Genomic DNA, 20,383 nt, shown 5'->3' on the forward strand with positions numbered 1-20,383 from the left:
CTTAGACAAGTTTATCTTATACCTGTGCAGGCAAGTAGAAGGCATTAAGTCATATTCCCTATTTTGCCTCTGTGCAAAATGACAATGAAATGACAATTCATATCTTTATCTTAGGGAGTCATTTCTGCTCTACACCATGGGATTACACAGCACACACTTTGCTAAGAACTGCATGTGGTAAAGATGTCTTTGAGAAAACTGCAGAGAATATGCGTTAGTGGAAAACAAACTCTTTGTTGTTTCCCAAATTGTTGATGATTGGTCTGTCTCTGAAGACAGCTATGACCCAGTCTTACACTTTTATCGAGCACTGAAATGCAGGACATAGAAAACTCTGGTAGGGCAGAAGGCAAAGAAGATCCAAAAATAAAACTGGCACTAAGAACATGAGATACATAAGAAAAAATCAGTACTGCAAATGAAAAGCATCTGATAGTTTTAGAGGCCATAAATAGTGGGACAAAAATTACCTGGTTTCTAACAAAGATCTGTCAGAGACTAAGTCACCTTGCCAGCCAGGTGGTTAATGGGAATTGTTTGTTACCCTATATTGAGGAAATAGTATTTAAACTCAGCTAAAACAGGGATTTACTACGGCTATATTTTTAGTTCTGGTAATAAAAAAAAACTATATACAGGTGGCTCCAGCATACACAGCTGATAAAACATGTCAATTAAACTAAAGAGCGTACTGGTAATAAAATCATGTCACCTAACTTTCTAAGGGCAGAAATCTGTGGCTATTTAAATGGCAATACTAGGAAAATGCGTAAAAACAAATAAGTCTGCCTGACAAAGAATATCATTGTGAGTTCAGCCTGTTGAAAAAGGAGAAGAAATATCAGAGGATTAATGGAATGACACATAGAGCATCACTACACAACTTGCCACATTTATTCTTCAAAGAGAGCTGGATATCCAACATGAAAAAAAACCCTCATTATTCAAGAATTAAAATGTGTGAAACTTAATAACTAAGCCCCTGTTTTACAAATTGTTTGTGCACAGAACATTTTGTGGGTGTTTTTTAAGCAACACCCAAATGTATCTTTGCATATTAGATTTGCTCCTGGCAACATAGCCTTTTACATACAGTCAGAGTTCATAGAGTTTCCCGCAAAGTATGTCTCAAAATCTGGACACTGAAATTGTAAGGTACCAGTTGTATCAGCTGAATGTTCAAAAGTCCATGGGTCCTGATGGGATTCATCCCAGAGTACCGAAGGAGCCAGCAGATATAATTGCAGGACCCCTCTTGATCATCTACCAAAGCTCTTGGGAGTCTGGGCAGGTCCCTGCTGACTGGAAGCTAGCCAGTGTTATTCCAGTCCAGAAAAAGAGCTTGAGGGAAGACCCAAGGAACTACAGATCTGTTAGTCTAACCTCAGTTCCTGGAACAATTATGGAGATTATACTGGGTAACTAATCATCAGGCACAGACAACACGTGTTCACAAAGGGAAAGTCCTGTTTAACTAATTTAATATCCTTCTATGACAGAGTCACCTGCCTAGTGGATGAAGGGAAGGCGGCAGATGTAGTTTTTCTGGATTTTAGTAAGGCTTTTGATACTGACCCTCACAGCACCCTTCTGGACAGGTTGTCCAACTGTGGGATGAACAGGTACATGGTGTGCTGGGTGAAGAACTGGCTGAAGGGCAGAGCTCAAAGGGCCATAGTGATAGGGGCTACATCTGGCTGGTGACTGGTCACCAGTGGTGCCTCAGGGCTCAGTCCCAGGGCCAGTTCTGATTAATATCTTTACCAATATAACGATCTGGATGCAGGATTTGAATGCACCATTAGGAAGTTTGCTGATGATACCAAACTGGGAGGTGCTGTTGACTCTCTTGAGGGACAGGAGGCCTTGCAGAGGGATCTAGAGTGATTTGAGCATTGGGCTAAGATTAATGGGATGAAATTTAACAAGTTGAAATGCCAGACTGCACCTAAGATGGAGTAACATTGAGAACAAGTATAAATGGGGAGAGGACTTGTTGGAGAGCAGCCCTGTAGAAAAGGACTGGGGGTGCTGATTGACAGCAGGCTCAGCAGGAGCCAGCAGTGTGTCCTGGCAGCCCAGAGGGCAAACTGCATTCTGGAGTGCATCAAACACAGACCAACCAACTGGTTAAATGAGGTGATTGTCCTGCTGTATTCAGCACTGGTGCAGCCTCACCTTGAGTACTGTGTGCAGTTCTGGGCCCCACAATTTAAGAAGAGTGTTAAATGTCCTGGAATGCATCCACAGGAGGGCAATAGAGCCAGTGATGATGCCTGTCTTCTTGGTCCTCCTCACTCTTGAAGCAACAGAGCAGTATGACTTTCTAGACACACTTGCCATGACAGTAGTTTTGCCCACAGTCAGCTGGAGGCTCACAACCAAAAGAGCTGGGACTGGCAGGACTGTCTTATCCCTGGAATATGGGACAAAAATCATGGTATGCTCACCTTTCTAAGGCAGAAGAGACACCATTGGTGTCTTGGCTGTGAGCTGCCACCAAGCCTCTCATCATTTCTGCATGATATTTCAGGAATCCCTATCCATGTACAAGTCAAACAAAGTCACCCTGTGAGCCTGGTTTCCCCTAACTCTTACTGGTCAGTGGCTAACTACCTTGGGGTGAGAAAATCCACTATTGGCAGAGGTCTCTGAAACCATCCTCCAAACATTCTTTGTTCAGTCAGAGCATACAGCTAGTATCTATGAAACCTGATTTTTTGTAGCTCTGGGTTCAAAAAATGGTCCATCGAGTCTATGACTACAAAAAACACAAAAGAGATTGCCCCGTTGTCGTGCAGACACTCATTTACCACCGAAGATTTATGGAGCCCTGCAGGGCTCAATACATATGTCTTACATTATTGTGAGTGCAGGCTCAGCTGTGAAGCTGCAACTCTTTTCCAGGAGAGGAGAGGATCATTCATGGATACATCACAGGAGGTGCCCCACAGTTCTATATCACTAGGGCATATGAAACCAAACTCATATATAGAAGTTTGTCAACATGATCCTTTGCTTCTGAGTACATACTTGGGGTTGAACTCCAAGATGTTGCTTCCACTGGGTAACTGTGTGAATGTGTGAGTGAATTATGTGGCTGAATAAGAGAATTTCCCGTGTGGCTAGTTATCTGCTTTTAATAATTACAGCTTGGTTCTGTAAATAGCATCAATAAATAAAAGGAGATCTAAGAAATACCTGTTGCACCGCGTGTTTATTACACACACACACTTAGACCCTGACCAGTGAAAAGCCATTCTATAAAATAGCTGGGTTCAATACATGTAATACTCTTCATCAGAAGTTCATAACTGTGACATATATAGTGATAAATAGCCTTCCAAAGCCAAATGGTGCTTGTTTTAACAGTAGGAAACAAATGCCAAAGAAACAGAAAGAATTTTAAATGAAAGTTTATACAATCTTACATAAGAACTTGGGACTTAGTTACTTAGAAATTTTCTGTATTATCTGATGTAGAATGACAAAGACCAAAGTGCAAGCCCATTCACTGAGCTAGATGATGCTAGGTCTCGACTTTTGTCTGCCATATGACACATTAATGTTTTAACACCTCAGCTAATAACTGCTTTTGCATAGGTGAGAATATGCCAGCGTTTTTCTTTCTTCCTGTCTTCTCCTAGCCTATTTTTAAAGAAAAAAAATTGTAGCAATCTCTTAGTTTCAGTCCAGAACAGAATGAAAAAGAAGTCCAAAATGTTGGCAAAGATCCTTTCCTGTCCATCTGTATTTTCTTCCCTCAAAGATACAAAAGAATTGGTCTTCAGGCATCCCAAAATGTTCCTGTGTTTCAATCCCAGTCCCCAAAACATATTCCTTTAAAAGAGAGTTCCTTTCAAAACCTGTAAAAGACCCTTTAATCAATGTGCATGTAGGAGCTTTTTGTTACTGCTCTAAGCCAGTTTTCATAGACTAGCTGGATACAAGGCAAAACCTTCTAAACTAAGATTTCTGCATTATTGCTTAATAGTCCTCAAGTGTTTGCTGGGAGGTGACTCATCCTGAACCAATCTTTCACTTCATGCCTGTTACTTGCGGTCTGTTGTTGTTAAATCAATACAATTCCACAGAAAACGCCACGGTAATCAAACCAAAATACCAAATTAACATATAATTATAGAGCAGTCACAAATCTGTCCAGTTAGTCATGTGCCTGTAAGCAGCATCTTAAACCTTGACACACGTTAAGGGTGGATATGTTCCATTCAATAACAATGGCAGAAAAAAGGTGCAAAAAAATTATACTTAGCTGAGAACAAGCTGTAACAATGAATTATTCTCATGGCATAATGAAGGGATTATTGCACTTTAAACAAATAAATTGACTGAATAAACATATCTGACCATGCCCTGATTTGTTATAATTTGATATTTTTCTGATATTAAAACTCCGCGGCTGATAGACGTTTGTTATGCTTAACATTATTTCCTGGTTTTTAAAGTAATCAGGTAAGTAAGCTAGCAATAAAAGTTTCAAGTGCTAAAAAAGCATTAGCATAACTACAAAGCATATAGAGGGAAAACATTGATTATAGCAGGTGGATAGTGACAGTTTCCATCAAAAAGACAATTTTACTTTACAGCTATGGATGTGGATGTAAGAGCGAAAGTACAATAACACAACCAAAACAGTGCCTCTAGTTCCACAGCTACCTGTGGCTGCTATCAGCAAGATGCCTAAATGGTATGAATAAGCTTGTAATAATGATTCGGTCTCAGGGGATAAAGTAAACTACATCACAACAGAGATAAAAAAAAAAGAGCAAATCATAAATTGCAAGCTCTACTCCCTTGCCAGCACCAGGAGGAGACGTGCAAGTGCTGAACAGAACCTACCATCGTAGCCGTGAAGGGGATATTGTCGATCACGGAGGAGGCCAAAGCAGACACCCAGAGCACTAAAATGATGGCCACCGCCAGGCGCTGGTCCTCAGGAACCACCTGGAAATGAGAGAGATCAAATTACAACTTTGATGAGATCCGCATTGCTCCGTCCCCTCATCATGGCATAATTGCATGTTCTTCACAGTTTTAATTTGTCAATATCTATTATTCCTTTAGGCTTTGAGACAGAAAAAGCATCTTAAACAAAATAGTCCAACATTTAGTAACACAACTACTTTTTCCAAGAAAATTTGGACAAATAGAAATACAGAGGGTGATATTTTTAATACTCATACCTAGATTTCACACATGAAATACATTGTGCAACTGTGAATTCTCACCTTCAACTGTTTACATTTTTATCACCTTCGTATTTTTTTGGGTTTTAGACTACAGAAAAGGCTGCCCTTTTGTATTTATGGCTGTGTTTGTTCTGGCTGTGGACAGATACATACACATGAAATATCACCCATGCTAAAGTATGACATGCTTTCTTGATATTGCTGATGCAAGAATGCAATCATTAACATTAAATTCAAAATGAAAGTATTATTCATTATTGTATTGGAGTAAAACTATTTTCCTTACCTGTTAAAAAACTGTAAATATTTTAAACGTACCTTTATTAACAAAGCTGTCTGCTCTCCTATATAGTCTATTAAGTGCAGATGAGCCAAAGCCTAAAAAAAGAGAAAAGACATTGATATCAACTAGTGAAGTACCTGATCATAGAATGACACAATGGTTTGGGTTGGAAGGGACCTTAAATGTCACCTAGTTCCAACCCCCCTGCCTTGGGCAGGGACACATTCCACCAGACCACGTTGCTCAAAGCCCCATCCAACCTGGCCTTGAACACTGCCAGGGAGGGGCCAGCCACAGCTTCTCTGGGCAACCTGTGCCAGTGTCTCATTAGTGATGATACAATGATGCAGTTACATCTTTTTTCAGCAGATATAAGTAAATACAACTATTTCTTCCCATTCACAAGATACTGATATTCATGTCATGTAGCTTCTACAGCAACTTTGCAATTGGTGGAAAGAAAAGATGTGGCAGAAATCGGCTAGCTGTTTTTACAGAAATGGGTTAGTTGTACTGGAATAACTGGTAGGATTACCTAAGAGCGTGGGGCACAGGCATCAGAAAATGGCTCAAATTTAAAGATGACATTTGTCAGCGGACACATGTTTTCTGAACACCTGAACATAGCTGATTTTAAAACAGCTTCCCCAAAACCACAATATGGATAGAAGTATATCATGTCTTTAAAAGGTCAGATGTTATCAGGCATCTTGTGCTCAGTCTCAGATGAAGAAATAGGAAAACAAAATACGTGTTTCTGTTAAACAGCTTTCTCTGACCCATAAAAAAAACAACAGCATCCATCTGCTAAAACCAGGCCAGGGATCTTGGGTGAATGGAAATTGACACAGAGGCTGCAGCATCTGAAAGGGAGGAAAACCAGCTCTCCAATGCCCAAGTGAGGCACCTGAACTGAGGAGGTGAGCCCTGTAAGCATTGGATTGAGGGACAGCCTGGACCAGACTGCTCTGTCCTCCCTATGAGAGCCATTCCCTTTTGTACAGGATACTTAGATGATACCCCATACAACCATGGTTAATACCATGGATGAAAAGACATAGGAAGACCCCAGCCTAGTGGTGATGGTCCTGATCTCTCTTTGGGCAGACAGGAGAATACAAACTGAGTCTTCACACCCCAGGAGAATGATCTAATGCCTCAAACCACAAGATTAAAGGGTGATTTAAACTCATGAGAACTAGTCTTTAATTCTCTTTGATTTTGTTTTCTTTTCTCACAGGTGTCCAGAACAATGTACTATTTTCGGGTTGATTAAGATATAACTATTTTATTAATTTTCAGTTTCTCAGGGGAGAAAATCACATCATTTTTGGCTCAGGCTGGACCAAGCTGGTTGGCTTTCTTTCATTTTTTCTGCCATGACAAAGAATCATTCAGCTGCAACACCTCGTTGACTGACTCCATTCCCACACAGAGACACGGAAGTCAGGATTCACACAACAGAACTCCATTTAGCCCACACACCTGGCAGTCACAGAGAGCCCTTCAGAGACAGCAGTGGAAAAAAAAGTCATTCAACTCACATGCTGTCAAATTCCATGACAGAGATGGACAAAGATCCTAATAGGCACCGAGTGGTGTGGTATAAGACACAGCAATGTCAGAGTGACAAAGGGGCTGTCATTCAGAACAGCAATTCCTGTACCTGCAGCTCGTTCAAGTGACAGCAGAATGATAGTGGTCTGGGCATCACCACATATTAATTTGGCCCAGAAATTACGTAACAATGCATTTCACAAGAAAAAGTATATCTGCATTTAAAGATGCAGCACATAGAAAACAAGTGATAAGACTTTTAAATACATACACATACGCCTTACATTTTTTTTAAAATGGACATTTTTTCATTACTTTAACTTCCCAAGAGAAAATTTATGAAGAAATTAATTTTTGTTGGTAATTTTCGTAGAATCATAGAATAGTTTGAGTTGGAAAGGATCTTTAAAGGCCATCTACTCCAACCCCTCCTGCAGTGAGCAGGGACATCTTTAGATCAGGTTGCTCAGAGCCTCGTCCAACCTGACCTCGAATGTTTCCAGGGATGGGGCTTCTGCCACCTCTCTAGACAACCTGTTCCAGTGTTTCACCACCCTCATCATAAAATATTTCTTCCTTATATACAGTCTAAATTTACCCTCCTTTAGTTTAAAACCATTATTTCTTGTCCCATCATAACAGGCCCTGTTAAAAATATTGCCCGCCTTTTAGGTTACCATTTTCATTCTAAGCTACCAGTGTTACTTTATCAACTCAGGTTATAACAGTGACTTTTTAAATGTATGTAAAAGCAATATTCTTAATGAACAGTAATATTTTTTTCTGCAATTGCTTTGCATTCATTCTTCAAAATAAACTTTTTAACACATAGTTGTCAACAATTAGAGGCCAGAGTTACATGCAGTTAACATTGCTGCCTTATTATGTAATTATCTATTAACAGAACATATTACTTTTCAGTAACACTCAAAATTTGTTCTGGAATCCAGATATGGTACTACAAAAGAGATATTCAGGAAAGTGGGAAGGAAATGAAGGACATGTACACCACTCCTGCAAGACAGTCAGTCTGCAGGTAGCTCATCAAGTTCGAGATGATGACAGTACTAATCACATAACCAACTTTAGCATGTCTCTACAGTACCTAGGCCAATCGCCTGCAAGCACCTAAGTGAAAGTCAGCAATTAGTACCCTGCCACTGGCCTCCCCTGGGTGTAAACTGCACAGAGGGTCTCCTGGATCTTCCAGTGTCTTCTAAGAGGAATAAATATTACTGTATTAATTGGTGTCTTCAAGCATAATAGTTCCTGTCTGACAGCTCAAAACAGAATGTTACTGCAGAAAAAAGCATGTACCATTTTAGATCAAAGTTTAATTTATACACAAAAATTTGCATGAAACCCTGTTATGGACATTATGTCATGATCACTGTTGTAAATAAACTCTGCCTGAAGGGATTCAGGTAAAATGTCGATTTCGACTACAAAAGTGAACAGAATACTTTATCCCTGAGAGGTGCAGGAACTTCTGTCACAGAGACAGGAAAAGCAGAATGATTTTATATCCTGTAAAGCCACCTGTGAACAAGGACCAAAAAGGTAGTTGTAGAAATGAATTATTGTGGCCTTCCAGTACCTGAAGGGGGCCTACAAGAAGGCTGGGGTGGGACTTTTTACAAGGGCCTGCAGTGATAGGATGAGGCATAATAGTTGGAAGCTGGAGAGGGTAGGTTTAGACTAGATATGAGGAAGAAGTTCTTCACCCTGAGGGTGGTGAGACACTGGAACAGGTTGCCTAAGGAAGTTGTGGATGCTCCATCCCTGGCAGTGTTCAAGACCAGGTTGGATGGAGCCTTGAGCAACCTGGTCTAGTGAGAGGTGTCCCTGCCCATGCCAGGGAGGTTAAAGATGATCTTTAAGGTCCCTTCCAACCCAAACTATTCTGTGATTCTATGATTCTAATACCTGAAGGACACAATAGAAAACAAGAGAGCTATGAAGGATTTCCAACTTTTTCATTGCAAAAGATCTACTAGACTGGACCCATGAGCAACCAAAGACAGAACCTCCAAGAACCACCCCTGTGACTCTGGAAATCAAATCACATTTTGCAAAATGACTTGCAGGATAAGTCCCATACAAGTTTTTAAATGTGTCTTGTAATAGGAAAGGGAACATTTATAGCAGTAGGAAATAGCTTCAGGCTGGGAACCATCCAAGGTGAAGGATCACCAAGGGTGAAGAATATGAGCTGACAACTTCTGAATGTCTAGATCATGGAAAGATTCTTATACTTTGATGTATATCTTTGTTTTGACTTGTTTCTTCTTGACATTGTTAACCTAAAGGAAAGAAAAATGCCTTGGCAAGGACTGTCATCTCCTGTTAATCCAAAGGGTAATAGATTCAGATCAAAATTAGCAACAATGAAACTTAGAACATTTTTTCTTATTCGTTTATGGGGAAAAATTTAATGTCTCCCACTTTTTTCTTGATTATGTGTACAAATTTCTTTCATGACCTTAAAGTGCTGCTATCTAGAGAGCCAGGAAAAATATTCTTTCATTAGCAAACTATTCATTGGTGACCTGAGAAAACATAAAAATGAAGTTCAGTGAATTACAACAGTCATATCTGAAGTCTGGCAGTAAATGGCAAATAACTTCCTGCATGTTTTACTATGTTATTGTGCAGTCACACAGCACTCAAATCAAAACCATTCAATCCAAGCTAGAATGATAAATACATCAGGGAATGCAACTAATAAACTGTTACAGCAGCAACAGACAAAATAAACATGGCTTCAATATGGATTCTTTATAAGAGTTAGAAAATGCAAAGATGTATAGAGCCTGATAACATAGAGAACTAAAAATTGCCTGTACTAATGGGAGTACAATAAATCAACATTTCCTGATGAATTTTAGACCTAGTAGCTCACAAACAAGCCTCCTAATTATAATCAGAGTTTCCATTCATCTTCTTGGAAGTTACAAGATTTTTACTCCCAGTTAGGCATTAATTAGAGTTAGTTGAATTATTCACTGTTTGTATTTACTTCAGATTTTGTCCCTTCTACTGTTGGTGATTTTTTTTTAAAAGATCCCAGTTTAAAAATTCGTGGGCTCTTTGCAATTACTGGGAGGAGTGAGGAGGGAGGAGGCTGTGCAAGCAAATTTGTTATTACAGGCTTTTCCCAGGCTGCTTACTCAGACAACTCACTAGCCATGGCAGTACCAGTGGTCACTTGGGTTTTATCAGTCATGTTTCTACAACATTATTACATCATTTAAACCAAACATATAACAACTAAAAACCACTGAGCGTTCTAGAAGCCTAATTGACAAGTGAATGTGACTATTCTTGTGAAGAATAGTACAAATATTTGGGGTAAAAAAAATCCTCTCAGGCTATACAAAAGCACCAAACAGTAAATAAAAAACAAACATGGTTGGACTGTTTCTTATAGTCAAGTAGACAAACACAAAGAAACTACACAGCAAGATATCCAGGCATTTCAAGTACTGAACATCTTTTTAAATTACAATTGCAAACTGAAGTTCAGAGATATTATCCTTTCAAAGCATACTCCCATGAAATCGCTTAGGCCATTTGGTAGCCAGCATGTAGCAGACAGCATTAGGAATGGTTTTCAACTGTGGTTTATTCTTGTTCTTTTGTTTTTTCTATCACTTTTCTAAATAATTGCAAAACAAACACATAAATACATATAAACTATCTGCACACACAGGCGGCCAACAAACCTGGAAACTAAAATTCTACTTACATGAAAATGATTGTATCAGATATATTCAGCAAATGCAGCAGAAGGAGAGAGAGTGAGACCAAGCTTACAGCGAAAAATTAAATATCAAAGAGGTACAGGCAACTTCTACCACTCTACAATTTCTCTCTGTACTACCATAACTACACTTAATCTACAATATTCCATCAGGATTGAATCCACAGGAGGCCTCTGCCCAGGAATATAATTCACATTTAAAATTCAGGCTCTAGAAATCAGAGAATCTTACCTCCATGAGAACAAACAATGCCGCAAAGAAAAGGAGGGTTGCCCACTCAACCCTGTTCAATATCATCTCAAAATCATGGATGTCTGCTAGCACTAGCAGCCAAATGGCTCCCAGCATGGCAATCCAGCCTGCACGAGAAAAAGAGAGAACACTTTACGCTTCACAGACTCGTTACGTGCTACCAACATAAAAGTTACAGTATTGCGATTTTCAAAGATTTTTGCCACACTTTTGCTCTGACTCTGTAGCAGGGAAGGTTCACAGATACCACAGGATGAATGGTCTCTGCTTTGAAATTAAAATAAAATAGAAAAGAAAAAAAGGAAAATAAGGCATTTGTTTTCCCCCCAATAATTAATGGGTTTGAGTCACAGAGAAAACTTTAGGTGTTTAGGAGGTAGACTGAAGGATTCTGAAGCTCCCAAAAGGCTGGCTGCAGCCCCAGGGCCTTGAAGACTCACTTTGCTCTAGAAGACAAACAGAGGAAAGGGGCTTCTTTGAAGAGAAGAGGGGCTGACTTTAAATAGCAAAACAGGCTCTCTCCATATCGGATCCCTCTATACAGCCTGAAGTGTTTTAAGGCACATATTTAGGTATCTGATTGAGAGAAAATACAAATCAAACACACAATCAGCCAGAGAACTTAATCACCAAATCTCCTGTCTGAGCAAGGCTCACTTTCTATCTGCACAGTTAAAATGCTTTCTGGAGCTGTTTAATTCCTCTGGTACATTTATCTTCAACAATAGAATTGGATTTCAGACATGAAACGAAAGGGGGTTGGGTGTTTTTTTCCTCAGAATGAGGCTCCTCTTTCTGTCTTTCTTCTTTATTTTTTTCCTGAATAGCAGGTTATTTTTTTATATCTACAAAAGGCTAAGATGCATAGTTTAAGATTTTTTTCATAGGGTGGAAATAAAGCCTTCCACCTCTTCAAGTTACTTCTCTCTCTTGTTGTGACTATATCATACGCCTCTTCCTATTTCATATATTCACAGTCAGAAAGTGATAGATTCACTGAATTGCAGAAGTGAGGAAGAAAGAAGAATAACTATCTTTGCTGGCAAACAACTTTTGAGTCACAAACGTATAAGCAAATACCAAATGTGACATTGGGAGACTGGGCCCCTGCTACAAAGTAGATAGATGAATAAAGTGAGCAGTTTCCAAAAGCCTTCAACAGTTGTAAGAAAATTCAGAGATAGAAGACTGATTCATAAAATTTTAGCCCATTCAACTTACAGCTTATACATAAATGGTTTTCCTTCAAGTTAAAAGAAGAAAGAGATCCAAATATATCCAACAGTTTAAAATTAAGCTATATTCCATTTAAATTCTATTTAAATATAAAAGAAATAAAGACACCAAATGTTCTCACTCTTCATGAAACTGTAAACATTAAATATTTTCTCAGAAGAATCCTATACAGTGTCACAGGTCGAGGCTGGGCCGGCCACTAACAAAAGACAGATGCTCTCTATTAACCCCTCTCCTCTCCCAGAAAGGGAAGGGAGAGAGACTTAAAGTTTGGAAAAGAAAACTGAAACAGCTTTAATGAAACAACAATAAAAGAAAAGATAATAATAAAAATAAGAAAACAAAGAAACATAGACATATATATATATATATATACATATACACAAAGTCAATACTGAACCCAACCGCCCTGATGACGATATGTCACCAGTGATGCTACAGGGCTGGCACTGCCCAGTCCCAGGCTGGACTCAGCAGCAGACAGGATGGGAACCAGACACAGGGACTGGATTCAGGGATGCACGGATTGGGATTGAAGACAGAAGAACCGATGGAATCCTCCTCGGATGTCAGCCATCAAAGAAGAGGGCTTGACCTTTGTGATCCCTCATCTTTATACTGAGTATGATGTGTATAGGATGGAATACTCATTCAGTTGGTTTTGGGTCACCTGTCCACTTCGCTCTTTCCCACAGGTGTGACTTTTACGTGCTTGCAACCCTTTTCACTTATGGCACCCCAACATGGGGCACAAGATTTAGCAGTGACCTTGGTTGCTATAGGAGCAAGTATAAACAAGAGCCTCTCTGCATACCATTGCTTGGTATTAACTATAAATATCAGGCCTTATCACTGCTAGAAGCAGCCAGTGTCTGGAAAAACACGCTGTTGATTTCAGAAAGTGCAGTTACTTAGAAGAGACTTAACTGAAAAGTAAAAAGAATCACTGAACAGAATTAGTTCTGGTTTAGCTCAAACCAGGATACATAAGTACTCCCTAATGGAAGAAATGTATTTTGCTTGCTCAAGTACATTTTAGGAACTTTCAGTGACATTTAAATGAGAATTTCAGGTTAACTGTGATCAGTAAGGAACATCTCCTGAAAATATTGCAGCTCAGTGCAGTCAACTAGACGTGTCCAAATGCCAAAACCAGCAGCTCAGGAGTTACTCCATCTGGTCTGTTTGTAGAGAGCTAAACCAGCTAGCTTGACGCTAGCTCCAGCTTTTATGCTTTGAGGTGGGTTTGTTTTCTGCTGCAGTATTTGTGCAGCAGTGAAATCATACTTCTTTCATTGTCTCGTTCCAAAAACAAATGCTCTCAGTGACAGCAGCTCTTCAGCTGATGACCTCTTTCTGTCCTCTCAAACATCTCCAAGTGCCATCTGGTTTTTCTTTAGCTTGGCACAAACCTCATCTACAAGGATATGCAGGGAAATCCTTGTAAGGGAGCAGATATGAAGAATTAAGAAATTTAATGTCTTGTCAGTAGAAACACCACGATATAGGTGGAAACAAAGTCAAAGCTAAGTAGAGAGCTTAAAAATAAAGGAATTTTGCATCCCAAATTTTGTAGCTTCAGCTCCTACATTGTTCCCAATAGAAATTTTGAGTAAAACCTAGTCTGAGTGCCTCGCTGGATCCAAAAACCACGTCTCAGCCTGCTCGGCTCACCTCCAAAGACAGAAACGCTGTCATGCTGCAAGCTGAGCAAGTCTATTCCTTACTTTGGTCACAGTGATCTAATCAGAGCACATGGTCAAAAATAGCTCAAGCATAAGCATCATACTGCAAGGGAGAAGGAGAGCAAAAACCACCACAAAAGACAGCAGGGTAGGAATAGATGGTCCCAAATTTTCTTGTGAAGAATGGTACTTTTCCACACATTGGAAAAGATCCAGGACTGAGCTAAGAGTCGTAACACTCTGTGCTGCTCAGTACGAATGCTGGATACTAGCATAAACCGAAAATAATAAATTTTTTTTTGTGCACCGGACTTTGGGTAAGGTACAGACTTTGCAACAAACAGTTACAAATGACAGGGACAGGATTGCTCCCAGAGTTCCTAAAGTAGCATAAAAAAGTGAAGAGAGAACTGTCAGTTCCAGTCTACCACACCTTTTTGCTAGTTAATTTACTGTCTTTCCAAAAACAAAGTGAAGCTGTCCATGTAATTTAAATACTTGAATGGAAAGAAAGGGGTTATGGAAATGAACTGTCTAATTTTCTTCTGTCTGTCATCTTGGCTGTTCTATGAATTTCAGTAAAGAACAGTGGGCTCAACTGCACCTTAAATAAATAAAGATTATGGCAATTCCTGTTAGAAGAATACTGCAAGGGGAAGTAGATTTGTGCAGATCAGGAGCTTAGTAGCAGAATTTCACTGCTATTTTGTACAAATGTGACACCATTACATTTAAACACATACATTTTGTATGTAAGTACAGCAAAGTGAAGAATTAAATTTCTCAATATTTCTGGAACACTATGATAATATCTTGGCATTGTTTCTACCTTCCTGCTTCCAACAAAAACAAATCGACTTGAAAATGCTATATGGAAGTAACAATTATTTGCTAAAGCTAATTAAATATAGTTGAATTGTACAAGAGGGGGACAGAGTCCGGCGTTTTCTAGCACCACAAGCATTACCAGCATGCATTAGCTCCACATACACAGCTTTGCATGAGAGAACAGTGCCCTGCCCAACAATATTGTTCCCTGGGAATATGGACAGGCAAGTGATGTGTTCTCCTACAGTGCTCCAGCAAGTACAGCTCTCTGGAGCCTCAAACACATCAGTTGCCAGTTCTGGCTACATAGAGCTTGTTTCAATCTACACACAGTCTGTTCAGAGTGTATTTGCTTTCCTTGCTGTTCTTGCAAGGAGGATTATTATCCATCTCTCAGGAACACAGAGAAGAGGAGAGGAAAGAGGAAGTCTCTTGAGAAATTTACAGGAGTTAATGCAAGATGCCCTTTAGTACCACGGTCTGACTTCAAGCACCCCGCAGCTGGACGAGAGAAAAGTCTTCTTCTGAAGCCTGAAGGCCACAGTAGTTAATGCATGCGACAAGTGCTTGATTAACTACTCTCTGCTGATGGGCTTATCAAAGTTAACTACAAAGTTAGTAGCAGCCTGCCTTCTAAGTGTGCAAGCTTTAAGGCTTTTCCAAGGCCTTTCTAAGTACGTTCATGATAGTGAACATACTATATAAGTGTTTCATTTGTTTGACTATCTTTGCATTTGCTCTGGATTCAATTTGAAACATCCCTTCCTTTTGAAGAATTGAAAGTACTAGGATAGGTTAAAGACTGGCTTCTCTGTTCATTTATTTTCTAGCTTACTAGGCCACAAAAGAGGGCCAGGAGGAAGAGAAATAGAAATAATTTCAAAAAATATCTTTTTGTTACTGTAGTGAAAGCACAGCCCATTTATATTTCCATAGACCACTTCCTTTACGGCCTTTTAGTGCTTCTGTTTCACAACAGCTGATGTTCTGGAAACATAATGAGATAAAATGAATATAAATTCAATTTCTGCACTGATATAGTACCTGTTGAAGACAGTGATGGTTTCTATTTATTTTAGGAAAAATAAAATGAAATTTTATTATAAAATGCACCTTGTACATTTATAATTCATTCTTCATAAAAAAGATTCCCATGTCTTCTGCTTGGGACCAGAAAAAATGTGTAGTAGAAATAACTTGAGTGCTCTGCTTTTCTCATACACTTTACCCAGTAGGTGAAAGCAACTTTAGAAAAATAAATATCTCATGATGAGCAGAATATAATTTCAATCCTACTGGAAAAAAGAAAAAAAATAAATAATCAAGCAGAAGAACTTGAAAATAGAAAACAATCTAATAGAATCAAATAGAAGTTTGGAATATGTGGGAAGAAGGTAGGTGAAAGAGAAAGAAATAAAAGAAAAAAGTTACTGTGTAATCTATAGGCCTTTAAAATGCTCATTAAAAAAACCTTGTATTCCTTAGTAAAAATAATTTTGTCTGACCTACTACCAGCTGAAAAGCATAATAAGCTTCTTCCTAACAATGTGAACATGTAAACACTGCATGTTTGCTCTACATACACAGAATTTGAAATAATGTATTTATAAATACTGAGGGTACACAGAAATTTCTCTTTTGTGGAAACTGAAAAGTCACTTGAGACATGCACTGAAAACCAAAGCCAGGATAGCATGTCACGATCTCAATGCAGGCCTGGGCAAAACAGCATGCTGCTCAAGAAAGACAGGCTCAGAGTACTACATTTAAGTAGGAAGAGTTGAAACAGTACAAATCCAGGGTGACAAAGAAACTGGATGCCTAACAGTCCTACAGAAAAGACTCAAGAAATACAGTGGATCACAACTGAATCTAATGGCCCACTGAAATACAGAACCAGGGCTATAAACAGTAAATCCTGTGAAGCAACCTCTGCTCTCTTCATCCGTGGTAAACACTGAGAAGATATATTTTAAAGAAGGTATGTACCCATTAGGAAAACCAAGGCAAAGAAGTAAGCACAATCAACAGTCAGAAAAGTTGACTTTTGAGGAAAAAATTAAAGGATCCAGGATATCTGGTTCAGAAGATTAAAAGGGTCCTGGCAAGTATTCATGTAGGTACCAGACTGCTCCAGAGGGCCATTTTTGTCAAAAAAGCAACATTTTGTGAACTGCAGAAACCCTTTTAGCCTACAATGTCCATTACAGGCTCACCAGCTAAAACACATTTGGTGCTTACTTTTGAATGATTGTTTGTGCAGCAACTGAAGCTGCATTCCCACAGCTTAATCAGAAGACATCTGATTAACTCCACAACCCCTCAAAATTTAGCATAGGTACGTATGCCGGTCGTTTATATACTATGGTGTAATTGTAATGTTGTATAAAGCATACACTCAATCATACTTTTATACAAGCATATAGAAATATTGAGGTGAAAAAGTTAAATCAAAAACATATTTCTGGTAGTGCTTGCTCTACTTATGGAATGTGTTTCATCAGTAGTTCTGAATGTGAACGAAAATGTCCTGTAACTCAGTTTCTGTAATTTTTTGTTTTATTTTATCAGCCATATCTGAAAACATACGTTCTGAAATCATGCTGAATGTTTATAAGTAATACTTACTCTCAACTGATAAGCATTGTTTTATCTTCAATATTCTCTTTTTATAAAGTTGCCCTCTTATAAAGCAACTTGCTGGCCTTTTAAGCAATCTCTTTTCATAGGCTTATCTTTAGAGAAATCATTTTCTGTTGTTCTGTGCTATCTGTAGCAGTACAGTATAAGGGTATTCCTTGGGGAAAGAACTTTGATGGTGACAATCCGGGACAGCTTGCACCACAACAGGAAATGCTTGGTATAATGCAAGAGGATTAAAATAACATGAAAAATGTTAGTGGAAACTACAACCCCACGCAAGGCAAAAGAAAACAGAAACCTATGTTGATAGAAGGTGACTGCAATGTTAAAAACCAGAAGCATACAAGAAAACAAAGAGGCAGAGAACTAGCTGCTCTGAAATCACAAATCAGCTCACATGCATTAGGAAAGGATAGGCTTGACTTTGTCGCATAGCTGTAATACCATGAGGTCAGAATGCAGAAATCACATTCACCGTTGTATTGCGATGTCAACACCTAATTTCATTAATTCTCCAAATGCAATTTCATAGATGAGATAGAACAGCATTCAAGATAGAACACTGTAAGAAAGAAACCCTGGCACTGCTAGGCGCTGCATCTACAGAAAAGATGTGTTGACAGATATATACCTGTTTATATTGCACCAATTCATAAGCCTAAAAAATTTACAGTTATCGCAGTAGAGGTCACTGCAAATAAACATACTCTATTGCCATAGCCTCATGGACTCTCATGAACCAAAAGTAATTTGAGAAGGTGCAAATATCGAGAGAGAGGGAAGGTCAGCTTTTCTAAAAGTGAGCAATAAAGCACGAAATCTACACTAGCAGGTACAACACGTACTGGTTCTTGGTTTTTTTTATCAAGTGTATGGGCAGATGCAAGGACAAAGAACATATTTCATGCTTAATTACATGCTCGTAAAGATGACTGAAATTTCAAGTGCAGAATTTTTTCAAAACTATCCTAAATGAAATTAAGACTGCAAGGATCATGGAAAGTAGAGTTCTCTTATTTTCAGGAGCTAAGTGTTATGCTAAGCAGGTATAACTAAGATCTGGAACAAACTGAGTCCAAATCAGTGCTGACTACATCAATTTAGCTCCATTCCAACTTTCTCATTATTACAAAATAATTGTCAAATTTATTTTTAATGTATATTGTCACATTTAACTCATATTTTTAACTCATATTCATACACACTGTACCAGGAATTTTTTCAAATCACTATGAATCAAAGATGTACTCTATTTCTTAAATACAGTTATGTCCATTTTTATTTTAAAACAACAATTCACATCTTCATGGTGCAATCAAATCTCCACACTACATACTTAGAGGCCAGCAGGTCAGTCCCATGCAGTGCTCTTTTTGACCTCAGTGTAAAAGTACTAGACAACTTAAACCAACACCATTGCATGCCAGAACAGATAAAATAGTAGATGAATGAAGCAAGAGCAGGGAGGTGAAGAGCGCTAGATGAGTTCAAATATGTCAAACCGCACTGACAGTTGTAGCTAAAGCCACCTGGGGAAAAGGGCTGCAGATCAGCTCCTGCAAGCACAAGTGTGAGGACCTGGAAGGGTCTCAAGAAAGGGTTGAGGACTTTCAAAGACCAGTGCTTAAAACCACAGCTCTAATCTTACTACGCCTTACCACATTAGACTGTGCACTTGTCAGATGTTACAGTATGTTGCTCTGTTTACCATTACCAGGTCAGGAACTAAAGAAACCACTTTAGTCACAGAAAGCAGTGTCACAGCTTCACGTAGGTGGAGCATTAACGGAAAACAGTAAGAGAAGAAAGAAGTTGCCACAGATGAGAGTGCACAGGATGAGTAATTGCAGCTAAAAAGGGGTGCATAGGATGATATTAAAGGCCCCAGGTTTATCACCGACTCAACAGTGGTTAGTCATAGATGATAGAGCAAACTTAGGAGATGGTCAAAACCCATTTTAGAGGTATCAAAAAGCAAAACAAACAGGAACGTAACATACATACAACACACTACATATGATAAAATTGGCTATAATGCAGAGCTGGAGACCAAATTTGAAAAAGTGTAAATCTTTAGAAAATCTGTAAAAATGTTCTCAAGCGGACCCAAGAACAGGGAGAAAGAAACCATCACATCAACACTCTTCATCCCCTGGTAAAGAAGAGGAAGACACACCTATCACACTCATCCCAGCAAAGACCTGAAGATATCAATAGTTTGTTGTGACTCCTCCCAGCCTATACCTCTGAACCTTGCAGAGCATCAAAGGGTGACCCTAACATCAGGATAGAAAGGGGAGATACTGGGAGCATTCGGGGTTTTTTAGTTTTCATCATTTTTTATTTTACAGGTTTTAACTGTATATTGTTGATGTGTTTTGTTTTCTATTAATTAGATAATTTGGACTGTAAATGTTAGCCTTATTGTAAGAGGACTAACAATATCTGTTTATTGTGTTTTGCTTACACTGATAAAACTTTTAATTAGACTAACAATAAATTCTTAGCTCCAGGTATAAGGAATGTTCCACTTTTTTCCCCACAATATCACAAACATGACATCACCACTGATACTTCAAAAGCAGGAGCCTACTGCTGTATACAGAGAAGGCATTCCTAATCCAAACGTTTTGGGGACTAAAACCATGTACTTTACTGAAAGATGTGAAGGAGTTTCTAGGCAACCACATTATTCAAGCTGATATTTTTAGTATAGAAAAGGTCCATAAATGTTGCTTCCCAGGTTTTGCATCTGGTTCCTTAATTTATCAAGATGTATTGGAAAGCTTCACAAAGTAATAAAATAAAATAAACAATTCAAGGAGACAAAAAAAAACCAAACCCCATAAGGAAAAGAAAATATTGATAGTGACAGCTTTAAATACATTTGATAATTTAGTGTCATTTGAGCCATTACTTAGCAGT

General features: G+C 38.7%; 1 protein-coding gene across 1 annotated transcript in view; it reads right to left on the reverse strand.

Moving 5' to 3' along the window:
• OCA2 (OCA2 melanosomal transmembrane protein) overlaps positions 1–20,383 on the reverse strand; it is a 177,199-nt gene that overhangs the window by 60,619 nt on the left and 96,197 nt on the right. Inside the window, exons 18-20 of the mRNA XM_086482209.1 lie at positions 11,046–11,173; positions 5,529–5,588; positions 4,861–4,965 (exon numbers count right to left, since the gene is read on the reverse strand). Coding sequence (XP_086338335.1) covers positions 4,861–4,965; positions 5,529–5,588; positions 11,046–11,173 — 293 coding nt within the window. The remainder of the gene's footprint in view (positions 1–4,860; positions 4,966–5,528; positions 5,589–11,045; positions 11,174–20,383) is intronic.

This window comes from Leptosomus discolor, chromosome 1 (genome assembly GCF_034619465.1).
Source record: "Leptosomus discolor isolate bLepDis1 chromosome 1, bLepDis1.hap2, whole genome shotgun sequence".
Lineage (NCBI taxonomy): Eukaryota > Metazoa > Chordata > Aves > Leptosomiformes > Leptosomidae > Leptosomus > Leptosomus discolor.